Genomic DNA, 24,779 nt, shown 5'->3' on the forward strand with positions numbered 1-24,779 from the left:
ATTTATTACATTTTTACCCGTGAAATACTGTAATTTATTCATTCAATAAAAATGATATCCTGTCACAGTGTGAAAGGATATCAAAGTGATATCCTGTCACAGTGTGACGAATATCAGAAGTGCGGGAAAAATCTCGATTTCCCTTCCCATAACGAAGATTTTTGTAAAAAAAAATCTTCCTTGACCTAATATAAGTTAAAGATAGATGGAAATAAATAATCCATTCTGACAGCGAATAAAACTGTCAAAATTACCTAATATATGTTGCTAAATCCATGTTTACAGTGTATCTACGTCTCAACCGCTCAACTATGACGTCACGAGTCTATGACTGTATTACAAAAAGACAGGGGCAAAGGAAAAATCAAAGAATATTTTTTGAAAAATGTAATAAACAGAAAATTCAATGTTTTGTAGTTGAATATGGAATTTATTTCAATCGTGAGACAGGATCTTTCGATATTTTCACTCGTGAAAATATCAAAAATCCTGTCCCACTCGTGAAATAAATTCCATATTCAACTACAAAACATTGAATATCCTCTATAAGCTTGATAAGGAGGTGATTATTAGATTAGTTAATATTTTAAATTAGGATGCATTTCTTCACTACAAGAAGTACGTGTAAAAACCATATACTATTAAATCAAATGTATATACATGTATATTTTCCCAGGGAGAGGAAATAAACGTCTTATGTGGTCGAAAAGTGATGCAAGCAAGTGAAAATGTAAGTATCATAAGGTATTAATTTACCTATCAATATGAAATTGCAATGACGTGTATTATAATTGTTCTGGCAAAGTTAAGAAAAGTAATTTAATAAACATTATACATTTATTGACTGAGTTCGAGGACAACATGCGTTTTGTCGGACCCAAGAACCGAACTGTCTGCCTGAGGCCGTTAGGCCGAAGGCAGACAGTTTGGTTCGAGGGTCCGACAAAACGCATTTTGTCCGAGAACTCTGTCAATAAATGTTTTGTTATACCTTTCATTTTATTATATATTTTTTGACATACATATATTTTGTGCTATATTCCGTAATGTAACATTAGATCTTTCACTGTTTAAAACCAAAGAATGAAAATGAGATTAAGCTCCGCCCATTCTGTGACGTAAGCGGTCCAACATCTCTCCGAGCGGTCCAACATCTCACTCAGCGGTCCAACATCGATTTTTTTATGCCCGCTCAGCAAAACATTAAAAATGTTAGACTTTTTTCTGTATAGGTTTGTATAGGAACAAATTTTTAAAGGTATAACAAATATCTTCAATCAAAGATTGGGCGCTTCACATTTATCGACTGTAAATGCATATTTTTTTCGCGATGATTTGATTGTTCTAACCAAGGAAAACTTTGACACTGCAATTGGTAATGAGTTTTCACTCAAGTATTTATTTTTTTTTTCTGATATTTCGTTGTTAGGATAAAATCATATCAGACGGTCCTTCTATAAGCCGCATTAACAAGGCTGGCTGCGTCAGGGCCTTGGGGACGTGGATTCAGACCAATGCTATGGTGTTAGGGGGCATCCTGCTGGGAATACTTCTGCCACAGGTAAATCAAGTTGTATTTGTCGACCGAACTCAAAAACAAATTGTCTATCATCTGTTTAAAATTATATGAAGAATTTACGCATGAAAGTCTACAAAATTGTCATTTTTGAACACATGAATTCAGTTCCTAGAGGAATCTATCATCCTTGCAATGCCAGAGGTAACGATTGATCAACACATTGGACCCACAGCAATATGCTGACTCAGGATCTCAGGCACTGTGAGGATGGGAATCTAGTGACAGCAATATTTTATTGATAAATGTAACTTGTACACGAACATTCACGTGCGCATATTTTTGCCGTTCAAGGTGCCTACGTATTACATAAATTAATACTAGTATATATATACAGTAAAGCACAAAGTTACTCATTATAAAAATTAATGATTATTTTTTTACTCTGTAATTTAGATGTTTGTTATGTGTCTTTCCCGTACATTGAGGGATCAAATTAAAAGCCAGAAAGCAAAGTGGGGACGTCAACGTCGTTACCAAGACAACCCGGCTTTTGACAGACATTGAGCATCAACAGGAGGGAACGTCTTGTCTGAAGGGCATAGAGAACTGTGATATACGAGATTACAATAGTGATTCTGGGATTCCGAATGATTATGTTTTACAGTGAACGATACAGTCTATCAATATACACGGTACTTGTACATGCAAAATGGATTCCTGAAATTATAAATCTGTAGTATACATGTACGTATCATACCAGTTGTGTGTGTGGAGTGTGTTTTGCAGGTGCTTGTAAATTTAGAGAAATAGAGGGGATGAAAGATAATTTTTATTACATGTTTTAGATACATTAATTGTTCATTTAATATGAAAAATAAAAAAAATATGATATTCCAACAAGAGATGACTGCAAAATTTATTTTGTGATTGTGCAATCTGTTAACAAAATAGCCAAAAATCAGCAAAATAACAAAGGATTACAACCATTGAATGATACAGATATCCAACTGTTCTGTTGTTATGAGGAAGTACTATGAACATGAGGAACAATCATATATCATTCTCATAAAAAGACATTCCCGGTATCTAAATATAGATTCCAGGGATTCTAAAATTAACTTTGCAGAATAAATTATCACAATCATTTTTTTCCCTCAAAATTAAAATATTCAAATAATGCAGTAACATTGTATCAGCACTATAAATATAGTTAATATATCTATTTAAAGTGAACACTGCATCAGCGATATAAATAGATGGAAATTTTACATCTTTATTAAATACAACTCAGATGCCATTTTATCAATAAAAGGTGCAACTCAAATATTCAACCAATAATTCTCTAAAACTCATCTTCTCTGAGATTATAAATTTTTATCACATATTTTTTGGATGTTAAATGTAAAAATAGATAAATTTATACATAATAATTTACAATTTATACATTCTGTCCTTGTTTTAGGAGATTCAGGAGACTTTTATAATTTAACTTGAAAAAATAAAACAAACAAAATCACAGAAGAAAAAAATATGAACAAATATTTAGCAGTACCAAGTACACTGTACTAGTATAATCAAAGAAGTCACCCAATATGAGTGGATGATTATTAAAATAGCTAATAATAATTTTTAACAGTACACTCTAATAATAATACATGTTGTTTCATCAACAAAACAATAAAAACACATTTCCTATAAACCTCCCCCACCCTCCATTAATAACACTTGATTATATTAAAAAAAAAAAAAAAACAAGAAAAAAGGTCTTAATTCACTTGATGAAAAGGCTGTGCTTAATTTTTTTCTGTGACCTAAGATACTCAGTACATGTACTTAATTCTTGAAGTATGAAGAAGTTAAATGTGAACCTCAAATAATAAAATGAATATATACATGAAAACATGGAAAACCAATATTTTTAATGTGTATCCATATTAGATATCTAATGACAAATATTTAACAGAAGGAAGGCACAGGGGCTGATAACAAACTATTTAATTTTCATTAATGATTATCACTACTAGTACACCAGGTATATATACAAAAGGGATTACGTAAAATCAAATATAGAATGTTACCAGCCCCTTTGAGGGTTGGGTGTAAATATAGATAAATTAACCTTCAATCAAAACCAGTTTAGAAACATACATGCATCAATTAAAGTTAAATTCATACATTTCTCATTTCTGAAAAGCTAATGATTACTTACTTACGTAAACATGAAAATTGTCAAAATTCTCAAATAATATTTCATTTATTAGTCAAAGAAAAGAGCTGTGATCAATAATGTTGATTGTTTTAGAAATGATGCTGTTTATAAAAGCTTTGGTTGGTAGGAAGCAGATGCTTGTTTGGGGAGGGAATATGGATGTGAAAAGTTTTCATAGGAACTATAACAATGTTTTAGGACTGAGTGAATGTTGATGGGTGTAGTGATTTAGGAGTATATTCTGAGTAAATGTGGGTTGGTGTAATAATGTTTTAGGAGTTTATTCTGGGTAAATGTGGGTGGGTGTAATAATGTTTTAGGAGTTAATTCTGGGTAAATGTGGGTGGGTGTAATAATGTTTTAGGAGTTAATTCTGAGTAAATGTGGGCTAGGTTTAATAATGTTTTAGGAGTTTATTCTGGGTAAATGTGGGTGGGTGTAATAATGTTTTGGGAGTTAATTCTGGGTAAATGTGGGTTGGTGTAATAATGTTTTAGGAGTTTATTCTGGGTAAATGTGGGTTGGTGTAATAATGTTTTAGGAGTTTATTCTGGGTAAATGTGGGTGGGTGTAATAATGTTTTAGGAGTTAATTCTGGGTAAATGTGGGTGGGTGTAATAATGTTTTAGGAGTTAATTCTGAGTAAATGTGGGCTAGGTTTAATAATGTTTTAGGAGTTAATTCTGAGTAAATGTGGGCTAGGTTTAATAATGTTTTAGGAGTTAATTCTGAGTAAATGTGGGTTGTGTGTAATGTTTTAAGAGTTTACTCTGAGTGAACATGGATGGGCATTTGTTTGTTAGAGGGCCACCTACACACGGGGCAGTAGTGGTTATCCCTCTGTAGCCAGGTCAGGATACAGCGCTGATGGAAGCTGTGCTTACAGGGCAGCCCACACAACAGGACCCCAGCCTCATAATCCTCCAGACAGACCACACACTGGCTACACTCCAGGAAATCCCCCGGGGTCAGGCAGGGCCTCAGGCTCCTATCATAATTCTGAGTTAGGGTCTCTGATCTTAAATTCTGAATACAAGAGGAACTGTCAAGGTGTGTAACATTGTCTCTCTCTTTGGTGTGTCTGTCTGTTGGTGTATTGTCCTGTTCAAAAATGGTGTATTTTGAATGATGCGATGTACAAGTTTGTTCTGGTGTTACATTATTTGGGTCCACTTTGGTGTAGGGCCAGGTAGGCAGGTATTTAATGTACTCAGATGACATGTGAGCGGCCATCCAGAGAGATGGGATTTCTTGTTGGTTCCACTCCAGAAATGCATTACGATCCAGGTGACTCAAGCTGCGAGGATGTAAGGGGTAAAACAAATGTTCTAAAGTTCTGAAGCGGGCGAAATTCCAGTCTTGATTGGAGTCTTCCTCTGTACTCTTCTTATAAAACCCTACTCCTAGAGCCAGTAAGTACAACCCTAACCAAACTTCAACAATGATCATATGGTGAGAGTAAAATTTAAAATCAGCCCTGACCAAAGCCATGGTGTCGGTAACACCCAATAAACGGATCAGCTTAAGGCCATAGGGAATAAAATCAGCTAGAAAAGGAATCTGGAAGAGTGTTAAAAGGCCCATCCAAACAAGGATGTGTATAATATTATACTTTATGGCACAGAACAGTAACATTACAATCCTTTTAATAAACGAACCTTGAACTAAACTGATCTCAAAAATAGTGAGACTATTACAGATGAATAGTGTTAAAATAAAAACATCATTAAGACTTGGATATAAACATTTTAAATATGTTTCCATGGATTTAAAAGAAATTGATTCTGAAGGCCTGGTCCCATATTTGAACACTTTTTCTTTGGTTATAATGAAGTATGCTAAATTATCCCTTTCTGGAAGAAGCTTCCAAGCATTGCTTTTAACCAATACTTCTCTAGACGTTACTCCAAAACGAATTCGTCCTGGAAAACGTACACTCAGTGCTGAATAAAAAAGGGGAACTTGCGTTTGTTTTGAAACCATAATGATACGGATCTCAGGGTCTTCTGAAGGTTTATAAGAGATCCAGTTCTTGTTTAGTTCCAAGGGATCTTTAATGGTAAGGACTTTATGGTTGACTGTGTCTTTGATCCAATTACTGATGCTGAACAGTTTATAGTTACCTGAAAAGTACATAATTTATAGTAACCTTTATAGTTTGTAAATGTTCTGTCAAAAGAATATCTCCATAATAAATACTGTATACAGGGAAATTTTCATCCCCATTCTTTCCCCCCCCCCTTTCACACTTGTCACAAGTGGGTGAATTTAAAAAGAGGTGAATTTAAAGAACACTGCTTAATTTCTTAAACAGAACTGTGACTGGGTGAATTTAAATGGGGCAAAATTGTTAAACAAGTGTAAAAGGGCGAAAATAACACGGGGCAAAAATAATTCTGTATACAGTAAGAGCCTGCATAAGTAAATAGCAATACTGTGTACACCTGTGTCAGTGTGCAATACATTGTAATACATTGTACTTACCTGTATAGGTGTACAGTTGGACCTGAGATTTAGACTGAAATTTCTGAGGCAGGCCGAGGATAAGGCGAGTGGAATCCCAGTTCTTCCAATGACAGAACCTGTGAACATAACAAATTAAATGATATTATCTTTACAGGTGACTCATTTCAAATCAAACAATGGAAATTATACAATTACAAGAGACCCATGGGCCACATCACTCACCTCAGCACTGTGGCAAGTGGCAACAAAAAAAGTATAAATAAATCCAGTTTTGAAAAGCTGAAATGCATGTGGTCACAACCTACCCCTAAAAGGCAGAAGGGGGGTGGGTGATTGGAATTAAATTGAATCTACTAATGATACTTATATAATTTTTCCTGTATATTCCTATGTAAAACTTTGATCCTCTATTATGGCCCCTTCCAACCCCCGGGGGTCATCATTTGAACAAACTTGAATCTGCATTACCAGGTACCTGAGGATGCTTCCACATTAGTTTTATCTTTCCCGACCAAGTGGTTTTCTTGAGTAGAAGATTTTTAAAACAGGCAACCTTTGAACAAACTTGAACCCCCTTCACCCAAGAATGCTTTGTGGCAAGTTTGGTTTAAATTGGCCCAGTTGTTCTGGAGAAGAAGTCGAAAATGTGAAAAGTTTACAGACTGACAGACAGACAGATGGACAACAGACAAATTGTGATCAGAATAGCTCACTTGAGCTTTCAGCTCAGGTTAGCTAAAAAAGTCTAAGAACTGAGAGTTCTGATAGATGGATACAAATGGATAGATGATATGCAATATAAAAATGATTCACACACATCCTATATACGGTACATTAAAAACAACATCATAACTTGTTCAAGTGAATCAAAACTAACTGACAAATGAATCATGGATTTGAATGATGTAGGTAGCTGACTGCTTGTTTACCTGTAATCTGTTTTGCAGTTGAAGTTGCCCACCCTGACCCCAAACTTTGTCACTTTGTTGATGAGAGCTGACCAGGAGGCGTCAGAGAGAGGCTTAAATTCCCACTGTTTGGTGAGAATCCTGACCAACCAAACACTGTCTTTAGCATCCTCCACCTGTTCCAGAAAATGAGATCCCCCAGTGAAGTTTGTGGGGGTGGTAGATTCCTCCATGGCAGCATCAGTTACCTCCCCCTCCGTCACCAGTCCTGAACAGAAAAAACAACAACATATGAACAAGATACACATCAAAGGAATAGACAATTATTTATTGAAAATTTAAAGTACATGTGTTTTCAATTGGGTTTTAGATTGATTTACTTCTTTTTATCTTTCTTCAAACATTTTCAGTACAACGAACTAATAGAAAGTATCATCTAACAACTCATAACATAAATAGAAAGAATAGAGAACCGAAATTATTATTTTTTTTACTTGAATGATCTGGTGATGTTAAATTTATTGTATAAGGCATAATAAAAAAAATTTTGTTAACAATTACCCAACTGACCCTTTATTTTATCAATGACCTAAATTTTCGTAAAAATTCGGAAGTCACTCGCGGGTCAGTTTAACATTTTCATGCCTCTTAATTGGTCAAGAGTTTGATTCCTCAAACAAGATCCATTGTATATAGCAGACATGTAATCAAAATGGTGTGTTCTTGAAATATCTACATCAACGCCCGTATGGCACATCCAAAACCAAAAGTAACATACCACACAATGGTAAAACTTTTGTATTCCAACAAATTCATGTGAATTTGTGTGTATGAAAAGAAAATGCAATTAAAAAAGCCTACCTACCGACCCTCTTTTTTTTTTGCATGTAACCATAAACAAACATTTCTTGATTATGTCTTATTGTACATAATTTATCATACTACCGGGTATTTTGAATAGCTGCATTTAGTTATCCAGCTAAGACAAGAAATTTCAGCTGAACCGGACTGATCTAGTTATAGACTGCATGTTTTTTCTTTAAAATAATACATTTTATACCAATGAACCTGGTGATCAAGGGCTCTAGGCTTGTGCTGAGACACAGATTATTCTACATGTAACTGTAATATAATAAATCATGACTAATTTCAAAAAAGAATACACATTTTATTAAAAAAGATGAGTAAGGATTATAATTTATGATTGTTGTGTACCTGTGGCGTCTACAAGCTCACTGAGCTCGTGTTTCTCCACTACACCCTCATAACTGACCCCTCTCTGCTCCAGAAGCGTCTTCAGCTTCAGAACAGACAGGGTCATGGGGTCAAGCAGACGGTGTGACAACACCCCCGTCTCCACCCAGCTAACTGCCTCAAGCAACCGCGCCAGGATAAACAACACAGCTACATAGATCAGCAACAGAACTAACTTGAACCACATTATCTGATAATATGATCAAATGCACTGTGACACGTCAGCTCTAATCTTCTTTCACAGAATTCAAGACGTAAGATTCCATTCAAGAATGAAGAGAGCGAAAGTTGGGATCTAACTAAAAATACATTGCCTGTCGCTCATGCCAGTCTTTGGAAGTTTGAGAAACGGCGAGGAGGGGGCCAGAAATCGAACTTGACGAAAACTGTCAAAAGTTAACCGGAAGTAAACAATCAAATGAAGTACAAACTGAAACCACACAGTGTCCTTTAAAAATCCGGAATACATTTTATTCAAAGTATCGTGGAAATATTCAACTGAGTACATTATTCGTTTAAGAGTAAATTATATTATTACTTGAAATTTTCTTTATAAATCCCCTGCTATCAGACTTGATTAAGCATAACATTTCATTGGGGATGTTTTACAAAATTATACCGAAAAAATTATCGTGATTAGGGAATGTAGATTTACAGCTAAATTAAAACATCAATAATCTTTCTTTCCATAGGCGTCGGAAGCGGGGAGGGGGGGGGGGGGGGGGAGTCAAACTTTTTTTCCAAATATATACTTAGTACAGACATTGAACATATCTTCGTAAGTTTAGCCCCCCCCACTTTCCACTGATACGTCTCAGTATAGGTTAAAAATTGGGAAAGTGGTGGTGTTTGGAAGAAAATTTTTGGTACTGGAGTTCGAACCCCCCCCCCCCCCCCCCCCCCCCCCCCCCACGAAATAGGATTTTCGTGTTTTTTTTTTTTTTGCTTGTCAGGTTTATTTGGAGGTATAAAATTTTTTTTTTTTACACTTAGCCCCACTTTCAATTTGCTCCCGACGCCAATGTTTTCTATTTGTAATTTTATTCCCAGGAAAAGGAAGTTTTCGGGGTTATATAGTTTTTGTCGTGTCTGTCTGTCTGTCTGATTTCCGTACTTACAAGAAACTGTAACCTTGGTCATAACTTTTGAACCGTACGTAAGGGCTAGAGCTTTCATACTTCATATATTGTGAGAAGATCTTGTTCATTGGATATCAACAACTTTGACCCTTTGACCTTGATCTTGGAATTTGACCTACAGTATACTTTTTACAAACTTTAACCTTGGTCATAACTTTTGATGAGTAACTTAAGAGCTAGAGCTTTCATACTTCACATATGTAATCTTTGAGACAAGGCCTTTCTTTAGAAACCAACAACCTTGACCCTTTGATCTTGACCCCGGGGTTTGTCCTGCCTTAATTTAGGTACCAACATATTTGATCTGCATTTAAAGACCCAATTTTTTTACCGTACGGTTACCTGAGGAGGGGGAGTGGTCCAAGTAACAGTGGTGTTATTTACCTGGAGACCCCCAATACCCAAGATGTCAAAAATCTATATACATGTAACAGTACACAGGAAGTCTGTGTCTGGTGATCAGGGTCAACATTCCGTGTTTCGTGTCTAAATTTGAGTGAAACTACTTGAAATAATTGAAATATTTCAATATAAAATTTATTTATGAATACTTTCAGCGATATCTAATGAAGAAAAAAATTATAAAGAAACATCGTTTTTATATTTTAAAAAAAAATGACAAATTAAAGAAAAGAACACAGAGTAAATTAAACTACAAAGTAAGCATTTTTTTTTAATTAAACTTATAAATATCAAAATTAAAAAAAAAAAAATATTCCATTCATAGGTAGGCCTATCCGCCTAAAATACAATATAGCCGTTGAGATTAAAAGCAAATATTTTATGAAGTCATGTTTTAATTATCTACTCTCAATTGTTTTTAGAATAAAATTTTACCAAGTTTCTTTTTTTGACCCCCGTGTATACAAGGCGGCTACATGAAAGTGTTTGACGCGTGACCAGGCAATCGTTTTCAAAGGACACAAACTCAGACTATCAGGTAGCACGGGTAGCTGGCCTGTCAATCAAATCAGAAGCTATTGTTTTTTTAATGATTGACAGGCGGTAAATTATTGATCTTGAATCAGGTAGATTTTGGGGGCGTTAACATAAAATTGGGTGTTTAAAGACCCAATTTTTTTACCGTACGGTTACCTGAGGAGGGGGAGTGGTCCAAGTAACAGTGGTGTTATTTACCTGGAGACCCCCAATACCCAAGATGTCAAAAAGCTATATACATGTAACAGTACACAGGAAGTCTGTGTCTGGTGATCAGGGTCAACATTCCGTGTTTTGTGTCTAAATTTGAGTGAAACTACTTGAAATAATTGAAATATTTCAATATAAAATTTATTTATGAATACTTTCAGCGATATCTAATGAAGAAAAAAATTATAAAGAAACATCGTTTTTATATTTAAAGAAAAATGACAAATTAAAGAAAAGAACACAGAGTAAATTAAACTACAAAGTAAGCATATTTTTTTTTAATTAAACTTATAAATATCAAAATAAAAAAAAAAAAATATTCCATTCATAGGTAGGCCTATCCGCCTAAAATACAATATAGCCGTTGAGATTAAAAGCAAATATTTTATGAAGTCATGTTTTAATTATCTACTCTCAATTGTTTTTAGAATAAAATTTTACCAAGTTTCTTTTTTTGACCCCCGTGTATACAAGGCGGCTACATGAAAGTGTTTGACGCGTGACCAGGCAATCGTTTTCAAAGGACACAAACTCAGACTATCAGGTAGCACGGGTAGCTGGCCTGTCAATCAAATCAGAAGCTATTGTTTTTTTAATGATTGACAGGCGGTAAATTATTGATCTTGAATCAGGTAGATTTTGGGGGCGTTAACATAAAATTGGGTGTTTAAGAAGATTTAATCTTACGGGGGCATCAGTGTTTCAGGAACACATCTTATTTTTTTAATTTTTTTTTGCTTGTCAAGAAATTTTCGGTAGTTGATCCGACTGTAAATATATGACTGTGCCCCCCATCCCCCCGGCCACCCTAAAATGAATTGTTTCCAAAGGGCCTGTACTGAGCGACACAGTACATAGAGACTGTCCTTTATGCAAGATGAATCTAGAGGTACTGTGAGCACTGAGCTCACTAAATGATACCCCCGTCCCCATATGATTATACTGGCAAAGTCTATGATTTGCTCTAGGAGACGCGAAAAAAGTGTCATTTCAAAAGTTGCACCATGGCATTATGTACTAAAGAATCTGTGAAGGTATCATTAAATTTTATTCAGTGGTATGGGGGGAGTTGTGGATAAAAATGGGTACAGTCAATATGATAAAAAAAAAGAATGGCAGTGTCAATGTTTTGCCACGGGAAACCTGCAATATGTGTCTGATCAAAAATTAAAATATAAAGAGGTGCACAAAGGCACTATCATGACTATGTAACAAAAAGTCTGTGAAAGTTTCATTCATTGGTATAAGAGGGGATAGCGGATAAGAGATAGGTACCCCAGAGCGTAACAGACAATCGGACGGACGGCTATCCTGATCATTACCGGTATATACCCTCCCACTTTTTAAGCGGGGATATAACAAACAATATGTGTTTGTGAAACACTGATGCCCCCATATGGCAACATAGCGAAGGTTAATTAAGCTTTCTCAAATGCAGATCAAAAATGTTGGTACCTAAAGTAAGGTCTTTTCACAATAATACAAATGTGAAATTGAAATATAAAACCCTAGCACCACCTTTTCAAAGGTTATGACCAAGGATAACGTTTTAAAGGACGGACAAATTCCGCGGTCAAGGTTTTTGGTTTATAAAGAAACGCCTTGTCTCAAAGATTACACCAGATATTGGGAAATATGAAAGCGCTGGCTCTTACCGTTCAAAAGTTATGACCAAGGTTAAAGTTTTTTTCGTAAGTTCGGAAATCTCCAAGGTCAAGGTCAAAATTGCTGGTTTCAAATGAAAGGTCTTGCCACAAAGAATTATTTGGACTGTGAAATTCCAATAGTATCTGCCGTTTAAAAATTAGGGCCAAAGTAAAAGTTAGTATTCCGTAAAATGGGTCAAAGTCCAAGGTCAAAGGGTCAAGGTTCTTGATATCAAATAAAAGATTTTGTCACAAGGATTAAATATGTGAAGTATGAAAGGCCTAGTCCTAACAGGCCTAGTTCTACCCCATCAAAAATTATGGTCAAGGTTATATTTTAAAAGTAGGTCAAACTCCAAGGTCAAAATGTCAAAGTTCTTGATATCCAATAAAGCGTCTTCTCATAAGAATGACAATTACATGTACATACGGCAAGTATGAAAGCCCTAGCCCTTACCGTTCAAAAGTTATGGCCAAGGGGTTAAAGTTTTGTTTTTCATAAGTTCGGAAATCTTCAAGGTCAAGGTCAAAGGTCAAAGTTGTTGGTGCTCAATGAAAGGTCACGGCAAAAAAAAAAATACATATACATGACTTTGAAGTATATAAAATTCCTGGTATCTACTGTTCAAAAGATATGGTGAAAATAGAACTTTGGGATTTTTGTGTAAAAGTGGGCCAAACTCCAAGGTCAAGGCCAAAAGGTCAACTTTGGTGGTACGTCTTGTCACAAGGAATACACAAGTGAAGTATGAAAGTTAATTATAGGCAAGGTTAAAGTTTTTGCGGACAAACAGACAGAAAGAAAAACAGACGGGTACACACGATAAAAACTATATACTCCCCGAAACTTCGTTTACGAGGGTATAAAAAGTCTGGCAACAGATTTCATCTACGTTTATTGAAACGATGTATTAAATTGGGATGTATGGAGAGTATCGTTTCCACATTGTCCGCAGTTCAACACCAGCTGCAGCAGCCAAGGAGAATACAAGTACCTGAAAACATGGTAGCCCGAGGTGAATGACAAAATTATAGTCCCTAGAACATGGAGATCTAGAAGGAATTCTTTTTAAAACAAAGACGTGGATCTAAAAAAAAAAATGTTAAAAAGATCAAGATATCAGATGCATGGGTGCAAAAGATGCAAAACAAAATTAAAATTCTTTTAACTTTAAGTTTTAACTTTATACCTCACATAGTTTTGGAGCTATGGTAAAAATAAATTTCTGGACATGTACGTTGAGCAATGATAAAATCTTAATAAGAAACATGACATATGTTCAATTGCATGTAGATCATATGCAAAAGCACTTACTGTGGAAAATCTACAGGGAGCTTTTAGTAAGACCGGAATCTATCCTTTAAATGAAAATGCAGTCAACAGAGGTTATCTCCTTTCTTCTGAAGCATTTTAAAATCAGCATGAAGAAATTCAGTCCCAAGAAGTGCAGACTACTGAAGATGGAGACAGTAGGCACATTCCCCTTACACAGGGCCAAGATACACCAACTTTGGCGGGGGACTTCTTCAGTGACAAAATCGAGAAATTAAAGAAGATAAAATCAGAGAAGAAGGAAAAGAGCAGGAATACGTACATTATCGAAAATAACATCAGGACACTGTATTACTAAGGAAGAAATTCACAAACAGATCATAGAACACCAAGCACCTGCATGTACCAAGAAACGTAAATCATGTCCGAGTAAGAAATAAAACAGAAGAAAAGTATCCAAAAATGTTGATAATGATTCACAAGAAGCTGAGCCCAGTACATCAGGTTATCATAATAGTTATGCAAGAACTGTTCCTACAGATTCAGATACAGATGAAGAGGAAATTTCTGTGAAAGATAAATGCTGTGTGTGTAAGCAGTTCACCCCGGATGATGTGAAAAACAGTATATATGTTTCATTTGCCAAGCGGGTACGGTGTGACAGATGTACGCACTGGGTTCACCTAGGAGACTGTGCTGGGAGAAGGGTTGTCAGAAGAGGGGATGACTTTTTATGTCCACAATGTCAATGAAAAAAAACCTGAAATGTAAAAAATATTAATCACCATTTTCATGAATATTTAAATTAGGCAATTACTGATCTATTTAATCTTATTTCATCAACTTTGTCTAAAATATATCAGTAAAAACCTTTTTTGAATGTTAACGAGAAACAAATCGTACAGTAGGCTTGGCCTTTGCCAGAGGACGAAAATAGGGTATGACGTCATATAGTAAGTATAGAATACTCCATTTTGAATACGGCTCTAAAAACATCCAACAAGGTACGGTTGAAAAAAATGATAGGCACACATGATGAGTATGTTGATGGTAATGGTGCTTAAGAAAAAAGTTTATTAAATAGCACGTGCTGGCCGTTGCCATAACGCATATTGTCTTAGGGGGACGATTTATGGGTACTCTAGGATAGGCATTGAAATTGGGGTTTAACTTTTTTTTATTGGATTAGCCCCCCCCCCCCCCCCCTTTAATTTACATCCGACGCCTATGCCTTTACACACAGTCACTGAGCCAGATAAAGCCAAGCCAGAAAAAATGCCCAAAACAAGGATATTCAACAGATATCTGATATGACCTTGACCTCTGACCTAGAAAATTGGTTCATGAATATTCTATGCGTGAAATAAGATTCAAAACGAGAAAGGAAAAAAATAAGATCCATGAGAAGAATTTTACACAAATATTTACATAAAGTACTTGTATTTGATATATAGGGGAGATCCGTCCAATTCTGGACACTTTTGTCATGTTTTAATATGTTACACCCAACAAACGAAAATAAACACTCAACACACTCTGATTTCAAGTGGTAAAGTATGGAAACATTTTTTGGCAACAAACTGCAATGAATATCATCATGAAACACAATTAAATATCTTTTATTGATAATAAAATGAATTCAGGTGGTGAAATAGTGCAAGTCCGGACAACATGGGGTAATTCCGGACAGAGGCGAGGTAAATCCGGACAGGAGAGCAATATGTGCTTTGAAAAAAAAATTGTAAATCCGGACAGGAGAGCAATATGTGCTTTGAAAAAAAAATTGTGAGAAAATACATTCCAACAACATGCCACTTTGGTAGACAAAGCATGCTTGTTTTACATTACTTAGCATGTATATTGCACATTTTCACGAGAGAGAGAGAGAGAGAGAGATGCCAGTTAGGGACTTGCATAGAAATCATATTATAGAGCCCTCCCCCTTCCCAAATTGATTTTTATAAAGAAAATTGTAATTTTTTGGGGGGTCTTTAATATTGGCCGATGTGTCAATAATTTTGGCCCGACCTGTCCAGGCCTAGGTGTCAATCGTCACGGGCCGATGTGTCGTTAGGCCGAGATATCTGTCTACCCATAGAACCAGCGTCCGGAATTCCCCCACCTAGAAAAAAATCAGTGGGGGAAATCGGAACACATTGTTTGATAAAATTTAATGAAAAAATTAAATAACATTATTTTGTATTATTCGTCAAATTCTTTTCTTTTTAAATATATGCTCTCTACATAAGAAATTTTAAAATAATAAATGGAAATAAATATTTGTCCTAGATGTTGTTTGAATTTTATGTCAAATTGACCTTAATTTGATCAAATTTTGCCGCCTAATGGATTTCAGGAACATAAGAGTCCAAAGTCTAACTTTTGACGTAATTATAGCATTCAGAATACCCTAGAATCGTTATAATGTTTTTAAAAAAGACAACAATGAAACACCCTTTCCGAATGTACTTCAGTTATTTATGTTAAACAATACAGAATTACCAAAAAATATGACAAAAGAGAAAGACTGTATTATTTGTCCGGAATTACCCCGTGTCCAGAATTGGACGGATCTCCCCTATATCGGATCGTACAGTCATGTACACATTGTGTATCCTTTGATCCGCCAACATATTGAACCGGAAATTACGTTTTATTTAGGAGCAACAGCAAAAACATGGCGGCTGTTCTCTTTCGAAAAAGCAGACGGTTAGCGTCAAAATTAAGATTTGAAAATGTTTCAAAGGTATGTAAGCAATTTATGTTCATATTTGATAATTTATTTGTTTATAGATAAGTTTTATAGAACCTGCAGTAATTGATAAAGTTCACAATCTGAATGACTTTTCATGTCCTTGCTGAATGATCGGGACCTCGATGCCGATCATAATTATAAAGAAGGAAAATATGTTTTGCAGTATCAAATAATCTTTTATCTAGAATATAAGGTCCATTTAAGAGGGTTTTTAATTTTTTAAAGCTCAAAAACGTCTTAATTTTGGTATTGGTTGTAAATACCACTTGGACGACAATTCAATTTTATGTAGGCCTAGTTACAGGTCACAGGCGCTTGTTTCATACAATAGGCTATTTTTTATACTATATATAGTATAAAAAATAGCCTATTGTATGAAACAAGCGCCTGTGTTACAGGTGCTAGGGTATCACATCCATACAAGCGCTTGACTATGTTGATTTCAATCATAAGACATTATTAATGATCCAGGTTTAAATTGTCACGAAATTTACTTGAAGGAGAAGATGAATTATTTGTTCTATTTTATTTCCATATTTGCTACATTTTTTACCAGGTCTAGGCAGGGAGGGGTCTGTATGTGTGTAATGCTGTAGCCTGTATTAGTATCTTATAACAAATAGTGACCAGGTCTAGACAGTGAGGGATCAGCCACAAACAATGTTGCTACTATTTGTTTCCTTAATCCCTGTACAAAATTTATTTGTAACTTGGTAACCAATAAACGATTTGTGGTAATTTCTTTGTAGGGAGTATAGCATTGAAATGGATATATGTTTAATATTGTATTGAAAGTCCATGTAGTGTGTTTATCTATTAGACCATTACTGTAACTGAACTATGATATAAGCATTCAACATCGTTCTGCTGCAAATCCAATATATTAAAATTAGATCTTTAATTGCTCCCCAATTTTTTGTTTGTTGCAAGGATCTTCAAATAAAAAATGGGGGAGCAGATGGAAAATCTAATTTTAATTAGATTAATGCAAATTATATCACCTCAATATTATGCACAGCATTAACTCACTCATCCACAAAAACACACACAGAATTGCATAAGTGTATCCCCTCCAACTTTGTTAAGAACTGATAATAATATGTATAAATGTTAAAGTCATTTATTCTAGTAAGTTCATTTATTAATTACATATTTCACCAGAAATTGAAAGGTTTGCAGTTATGTAGAATCTAAATCAAACACATTCTTATGATAACCTTGTGCTCTTTATGAAGGAAAAGTAATAGATTAGTTTTTATGAGTTTTACCATTATGTGTGCAAGTATAAAATTGGAAGATTATAAATTGTTAAGTATCACACAGGGACATCAACACATCATGGTAAACATGTCCCAACTCCTTTTTTATACATGATTAATTTCTGTACATTTCAGGTGCTGGGTACTACTGGAGTTAATCACCAAGACAGACGCCACTTGTCGCTTCATGAATACCTCAGTTTTGGACTTCTGAAAGAGGCTAAAGTGCCGATTCCCAGGTTCAAGGTCTGTGACCATACAGAGGAAGTGGAAAAAGCTGCCATGGATTTGTGTATGTAAACAATGAGGAGAAAACTTCTTACTAGTAATATAGCTGTATAAAAATTCGGGCTGGGACGATATGGAACTTAGCCGATCTGATACATATCACGATACCTTAGGTGCAATACGATACATATCTTGATACATTTCAAACCAAATAAAACTAGATAATATTTTTTAGAACATTCAATTTGAACATAATAAACTAATTCAACAAATGAACTGTCGCTTACTGCCATTGGGTTTGTTAATTTAACTTAATCCGGCATGTCTGATGCCATTTGATGTTTATATTTTGAATTCTGTATCACCAAGACATTTGTACTTTATTTCTGTTTGTTAATTGTTTAAACGTCTTGATGAAACAGACAAAGGACTAAAAATTTCGAACTCTAAAGCCTGGACATTTTTGGAAATTAAAAAAAAGTGTGGTCATGCAGGTATCGTGATACTGAATTAGATGAATCGATCCGTAGATCATCAAAGTGAATACTGTGATGCATCGGTGCACCGGTGGATCGTCCCACTTCTAATAAAAATAAATATATTCAAAGTATTACATGAATATTTATCAAAATATTATACACCTGTACATGTTAGAAGAAGATTGTTATCAAAAACTTATTGAAATGTGGTAGAAGTTATGCTGAAAAAGTCATGTAAAGTTAGGACCAGTACATTAAATACAATGAAATATTTCTGTATGCTTATTTCAATATACATGTTTAACTATTATCATCTATTATCATCTTTAGTGTATCTGAAAGTTGAATACTTGTATAGAATTGCGTTTCAGAGATTTACTGAAAATTTCTACTCTGCCATGTTTTTAAATTACTCGTAAAATATGAATAGTCAGTTGAATAACTATTTAATGTTTATTTGACTTCTGTAAACAGTGGATCATACTGGATCTCCTGACGTGGTCATTAAGGCACAAGTTCTCAGTGGAGGGCGGGGTAGAGGGCATTTCACCAGCGGTCTCAAAGGAGGAGTTAAAATATGTTTCTCGTAAGTTAGTTATGATAAAACCAGCAGTGAAAGATTAAAGCATTAGGTTTTTTGTAGCTAGTTATTCATAGAATAGCATAGACTGCCAAGGACATGTTAATTCTTTTCATTTTCTTAATGAAAGTCTGGCATATTCCTTCTCAGAAAAGTGCAGACATTTGTACATAAGCATGTGTAATTTGTTGCCACTATAGTACAACTGTAGGGACAAGTTGACCTTCAGACTTCACATGTACAATACAAGATCACTAATCCCATTTCCTTGCTGAAAGGAATTAAGTGTGACCTTTGAATGCTTTATTGCTACTCACCATTATATCAGCTTTTGATTTTTTAGGGACATTCAGGAAATTCTGTCACAATGCTCTGAGTTACAATACAAATCATTGTTCAAACAATGTTATATGATCGAAGGATTTATGTGAAGTGTTTATGTCATTAAGAATATGGATAAGTAAATACATTTAACGATCAGTTTATTATGAGTTCTGTACTTTTTTTGGTTACACTTTTCAGAGCAGAGGAGGCGTCAGATATTGCATCCAAGATGCTTGGTTCTAAACTGATCACTAAGCAAGCTCCCATGGGTAGGATCTGCAATCAAGTCATGCTGTCAGAAAGACTGTACTCTAGGAGAGAGTTCTACTTTGCTATAGCTATGGAAAGGTCATTTATGGTAAGGAAAGACAATTAATCTGATCCATATGGCAGAATCTTCACATCTGTCCATGATGACCCACTTAAATGCATAAATTTTCCTGTTTGCTGTAATTGTCTGAAAGTAGAATTAGCAGGTATGCAGATTTTAAAAATATGAAAAACAGATTCAAAATATGAAAGGTAGAAGTTAAAATGAAACACTTTAGCAGAGCAGGGTGTGAAATCTGAATCCCAGTCATGCAATCTTTACCATCCATGTTACATGGATGTGTGTATATTGCATTAACTACACATTTATAAGTTTATGCTTTGACTTACAGGGACCAGTTATGGTCGGCAGTTCACAAGGAGGGATGAGTATCGAGGACGTGGCACAGGAAAACCCTACGGCCATCCTTAAAGAACCAGTGGACATTTTTGCGGGACTGACCAGACAGCAAGCCGTTAGCATGGCTGGTGAATTGGGCTTCAGTCCTGCATGTATAGATCAGGTACATTTTGAGTATTATTAATTGATTTTTTAAAAGTTTATTTGTTCCTAGATGTATACACAAAACTTAAAATATATTTAGTACAAACACGGATATTGCGAATTTATGGTTATAGCGAAGTCATCTTGGATCTCAAGCTATGTTAATTTAATGAATTTCTTGTATGGTTATAATGAATTACGGGTATAGTGAAGTAGTTTCATAGGTCCCAGTGACTTCGTTATAACCGAGTTTTGCTGTAATGGAAGAATTGTGATGTAAAACAGAGTAAAAAAGAGTAAAAGTGTAAGAATATTTCATAATTTTTCAAAACATGAAATTTACAGTCCAGTTTGAAAAATGGCAATGAATAGAGAAATATTGTTCAAGTTAATATACAAAGCTTCAATTCTTTGTGTTCAAATAAAATATACTTTTTTTTGTAGGCAGCAGATATATTTTTGTCACTTTACCATGATATTTTCATCAAGTATGATGCAACTCTGATAGAAATTAATCCAATGTCAGAATCTAATGATGGCACAGGTAACTAGTAGTATTTAGTTCAGAAATAATGATTTGCACAAGTAAATGTAGTTTGGTTATGTTTCAGGAATGATGTCTTGAATTAGTCACGGTACTTAGCTTTGTATTCTCCATTTTACATCATTATGCTTATTCAAGCATTATACCGGTAATGTAAAGCTGTGTATTAAGTTATAATTATTGCTAAAGTAGCTGTAATGACCATTTCTTTATGATTTCAGTTTACTGTATGGACTGTAAAATCAACATAGATGACAACTCTAACTTTAGACAAAAACAGATTTTCCAGCTGCGTGATTGGTCACAAGAAGATCCCAGGGAGCAGAGAGCAGCCCAGGCAGACCTGAATTATATCGGTTTGGATGGGAACATTGGCTGTCTGGTGAACGGGGCGGGACTAGCCATGGCCACAATGGACATTATCAAATTACATGGGGGAAGTCCAGCCAACTTCCTGGATGTTGGGGGTGGGGCCACAGCCAAACAAGTTATGGAGGCATTCAGACTTATCACATCCGATCCTAATGTAAGACTCAAACTGAACCTTAAAGTTGTAAATGATTTTAAAAGATCACTGTTGTAAACTAAGAACATCTCTATAGACTGTTTCTAATGACATATTTTGCCTCGGATATTTCTCCTTAGTCGCCATCTTTTAGGTCAAAGGAGTGAATTTTCCTCTTTTAGCAACCAATTTTAAACATATATGTAAGAAATATATGGGAGAAAATACTAACAATCTTAAAATTATAAATTATTAGAGGCTTTAACAAACGTATTATCATAAGAAAAATAGTGTTATCTTTACCTTAGTAATTAGCTGCAATAATGTAGCCCTCTCCCTTTTTTTTTTTTTTTTTTTGGGAGAGGGCTACAACTCCTTAGGATCTCCATAATGGTGCAGCTGCGGGAGTGATTTGCTCCCGCACGGATTTCGGCTCAAATTAACAGTAAATGGCTATTCTATTAACATTTCTTACCTTGACTCCAAATAAGTAGTCATCCAAGACGTAAACCAATGCAAAAATATACAGAACGATCCCTATATCGCTTATTTTTCGTGTATGTTAACATCACAACTCGAATTTATCCGCCATGTTTACTGACCTTGATAGATTGTATTTTGGGACAGCCAATGAGAATTTAGGTTCTATAGGAGCGGATCTTTTTGGAATTCCCTTATTTTAAACATAAATATCGCTGCTTGCATAAAAATAACACTTAAAATGGTTTTATATACGTATGTTTTTGTGATGAAATTCAGCACATACATTTATAAACACCGATAATTGCTTTATTCAGTTGTTCTAAATTTCAAGCGAAAGTCTCATTACGTCACGCGTGAACTGTCATGGCTGCTGAAGTAAACTACCAGGAAACATGCAGAGTTATTTTACAAGTTTTTCGCATTTAACTGGGTCTACTGTTGACAGTGAATAAAAAATTCGTCTTATTAGAAGTAAGTTGAATGTAAAAATAATTTATTTTGCCTGCAGTCGCTCCTATTAAAAAAAAATATTTGCACCATTACGGAGATGCGATGGAATTGTAGCCCTCTCCAGAAAACATCAGATTAAAAAAATCGGAGAGGGCTACATTATTGCAGCTACTTAGTAATCAGTATAACAAATTGAACTTGGTTGAATAATGAAGGGATCTGGGAATATTGACCTACAATATGGCAGCCATGGGGAATAACTCTTGCTTAAATTTACTCAATGGAAAACTATTATGAGGATCAAGTACATTCCTTTATCATTAGTACACATAATGCAGATAAATGCATGAACTAGTTACACACTAGCTTATGGCTTTTACATGGCATAATCTTTCATACTCACATTCTTTGATCCTCCCTGCTCTATATGTACACACAAGTTTGTGAAGTTATGATTGAAAAGAGCACATTGTATTACAAAAAATCGCCGTATATACATGTATAAAAGTCATTAAGAAAAGAATAGCTTATAATGCAAAAACACTAAACCATGATGAACAAACCAAAGAATATGATACAAAAGCACTATCATAATGAAGAATACATGACATTCAATGCACTTGTCCTAATGAAGAAATTACAGCATATAACGAAAAAACACCTTCAATGTCCTAATGAAGACACGTACCACAGCATATATTGAAAAAGCACCTTTTCCTAATGAAATAACCTTAGTTTAAAATTTAAAAACACCATCCTATCACTAATATCTGCAAGAGCATTTTGACCATATATACATACTTAACGAATTAATTTAGTTGTTAGATTTATTTTCAAGGTACAAGCAATTTTGGTGAATATCTTTGGCGGCATTATGCGCTGTGATATTATAGCTCAGGGCATCATTGCTGCTGCTGAGGAACTTCATCTAAAAATACCAATCATGGTGCGACTTCAAGGTAAGACTTCTTTTAATCAAATTAGGGATTCAAGAAAATATATTCTTAAGTATCTTCATGCAGTACTGTGGAATCATCTTAATTCATGGGGGTTTTCTTGGTAAGCAAGGGTTTACATATTCGTGACGAGAGGACATGATTTTGTTGGGACTTTGTTCATATGATGGATTCAATGACTCTTAATGCTGACAAAATAAGTTTTTTGGGATTTAAATTTGTGGGTAAGGGTGACCAACAAGATTCAAGAATATTGGTTTACCCATGAACAATGAGTTGACAGTATGCATGTTAAAAGTGTATAAATTTGATTGAAAAGTATAGATCTATCTGCCTGTTTTCTATTCAAAAAGTCTCTGTTTGTACACAGTTGATACTGTGGACTTAAAAAGAAAAATGGAAAAAAATATTTTGCAATTAACTTTTATTGAAGTTGACTGAAAATAAGTCAAACTTGTAATATTTGTAATTAGGCCTAATGCATTTTAAATCCATGGTAATGTTTCCATATTGACCCATTTAATCCTAGGAACAAAAGTAGAAGATGCCAAAGCACTAATGGCAGCCAGTGATTTAAAGATTATGGCTGATGATAACTTAGATGCAGCTGCTGCTACTGTAAGTGGATTTAATGTCAACATACATGTGTAGTTAAGGGAAAATCAAGCACAGAAAATATTCTGTAAAATAATATCACTTATCAGACAAAACTTGTATTACTTCAAAGAGGTGGCACTATATGATCCTTTAAAGAATTAAAAAAAGTATGTCAATATGCACATGTCAAATTTTAAACTGACTTTTCTTTTCAAACACCTACTGTATATATTTATAACATTTACTAATGCAGGAAAGCAAATTTCAGGATTTCTTTGTTAGTAAAATGTTTTATTTATATCCCCTCATCTACCCTTGGCTGATTAAGCTCATTCAATCAAATTTTGTTACAAAAAAATCACACACATTAAACTTTTGTTTACTATATCTGTTTGTGTCAAGAATGATAACAGTAATTAATTTGCTCGATGGAAGTAATGGATATATACCTACAAAATCTGCCAAGGGAAAGATGTGGGGGTACAAATCAGACACTTGACAAGCAAAGAGGAAAGATATAGAGATTAAACATAGATCTTTTGTAATGTAATCATCAGTGCATTAAATGTTTTCTTATTTTTCCAGGTTGTTCGGCTAGCTAGGATTGTTGGCCTTGCAAAAGAAGCAAACATTGGAGTGAACTTTGAATTGCCCCTCTAGAATAACCTTCTTTCAGCTTTTTAAGTTGCTTTTATGTATGAAAAAAATAAGAACTCCTGATCCAAGATTGATGTCCTACATGACACATACCTACAGATTGGTAGGTGATACATGTATAACTGAATTTTGCTTGGAAACTGATAATTTCTCAGTCATAATAAGTTTTGGTTGAAATTTATAATAAAACAGAATCTCTGCTTTTTTGAAAGCAATAGTTGAAAATGTAAACAATAATTTGCCATACAAATGAACAATAATTATGAATCACTTTCATTCATTTTCTTCAGATTTTTTTATGAAGTTTTATTTATAAGGAGACATGCAAATCAGGCTTATATTGCAGTCTTTGAATAAGAATACACCATTTATTGCATGCTGCAGTCATTCTTCTGAAGTTATAAATGTGATATCCAAAGAACACTTTAGGACATGTTTTTGTTATTTATTAATGTATGCAATGACATCTTGAAATTTGTTGCATATTTGATATGATAGGTTTACATAATAATAAATTTACAAAAATGTTGATTTTTAATTTTTTGCTGGGCTTCACTTGAATCCAAGGCATTACCATAGATGAGC

At 34.6% G+C, this 24,779-nt stretch overlaps 3 protein-coding genes across 3 annotated transcripts; 2 read left to right on the forward strand and 1 right to left on the reverse strand.

Annotated features, from left to right (window-relative positions):
• The first annotated feature begins 678 nt into the window (after positions 1 to 678).
• Positions 679 to 2,419, forward strand: LOC134282771 (tetraspanin-17-like). Its single transcript, XM_062765164.1, has 3 exons — positions 679 to 730; positions 1,430 to 1,561; positions 1,973 to 2,419. The coding sequence occupies exons 1-3, from the start codon at positions 713 to 715 to the stop codon at positions 2,081 to 2,083; spliced, it is 261 nt and encodes an 86-aa protein (XP_062621148.1). The 5' UTR covers positions 679 to 712; the 3' UTR covers positions 2,084 to 2,419.
• A 1,335-nt stretch (positions 2,420 to 3,754) lies between these two features.
• LOC134282775 (E3 ubiquitin-protein ligase RNF103-like) lies at positions 3,755 to 8,740 on the reverse strand. The gene is made up of 4 exons (XM_062765166.1): positions 8,318 to 8,740; positions 7,124 to 7,370; positions 6,213 to 6,310; positions 3,755 to 5,851 (listed from the first exon to the last, which is right to left on the reverse strand). Exons 1-4 carry the CDS (start codon positions 8,541 to 8,543, stop codon positions 4,494 to 4,496), a joined length of 1,929 nt encoding a protein of 642 aa, XP_062621150.1. The 5' UTR covers positions 8,544 to 8,740; the 3' UTR covers positions 3,755 to 4,493.
• Positions 8,741 to 16,219: 7,479 nt separating this feature from the next.
• LOC134282776 (succinate--CoA ligase [ADP-forming] subunit beta, mitochondrial-like) lies at positions 16,220 to 24,723 on the forward strand. Its single transcript, XM_062765168.1, has 10 exons — positions 16,220 to 16,309; positions 17,713 to 17,869; positions 18,759 to 18,870; positions 19,387 to 19,546; positions 19,851 to 20,021; positions 20,447 to 20,546; positions 20,768 to 21,072; positions 22,823 to 22,943; positions 23,470 to 23,558; positions 24,123 to 24,723. The coding sequence occupies exons 1-10, from the start codon at positions 16,241 to 16,243 to the stop codon at positions 24,195 to 24,197; spliced, it is 1,359 nt and encodes a 452-aa protein (XP_062621152.1). The 5' UTR covers positions 16,220 to 16,240; the 3' UTR covers positions 24,198 to 24,723.
• Positions 24,724 to 24,779: the final 56 nt, after the last annotated feature.

The sequence above is a fragment of the Saccostrea cucullata genome, unplaced genomic scaffold (genome assembly GCF_032062105.1).
Source record: "Saccostrea cucullata isolate Sc308-1 unplaced genomic scaffold, CSIRO_AGI_Scuc_v1 ctg4684, whole genome shotgun sequence".
Classification (NCBI taxonomy): Eukaryota; Metazoa; Mollusca; class Bivalvia; order Ostreida; family Ostreidae; genus Saccostrea; species Saccostrea cuccullata.

Excerpts from the sequence above, each read along its gene's own strand:
- LOC134282771 (XM_062765164.1), top strand. Across the intron at positions 1,562-1,972 it reads TGGGAATACTTCTGCCACAG|ATGTTTGTTATGTGTCTTTC; the intron begins GTAAATCAAGTT and ends TCTGTAATTTAG.
- LOC134282775 (XM_062765166.1), bottom strand. The coding sequence starts at position 8,543 with ATGTGGTTCAAGTTAGTTCTGTTGCTGATCTATGTAGCTGTGTTGTTT. Across the intron at positions 7,371-8,317 it reads TGAGCTTGTAGACGCCACAG|GACTGGTGACGGAGGGGGAG; the intron begins GTACACAACAAT and ends TTTTCTGTTCAG. Across the intron at positions 5,852-6,212 it reads CCAACTGTACACCTATACAG|GTAACTATAAACTGTTCAGC; the intron begins GTAAGTACAATG and ends TGTACTTTTCAG.
- LOC134282776 (XM_062765168.1), top strand. The coding sequence starts at position 16,241 with ATGGCGGCTGTTCTCTTTCGAAAAAGCAGACGGTTAGCGTCAAAATTA. Across the intron at positions 17,870-18,758 it reads AAAAGCTGCCATGGATTTGT|TGGATCATACTGGATCTCCT; the intron begins GTATGTAAACAA and ends TTCTGTAAACAG. Across the intron at positions 20,547-20,767 it reads AGAATCTAATGATGGCACAG|TTTACTGTATGGACTGTAAA; the intron begins GTAACTAGTAGT and ends TTATGATTTCAG.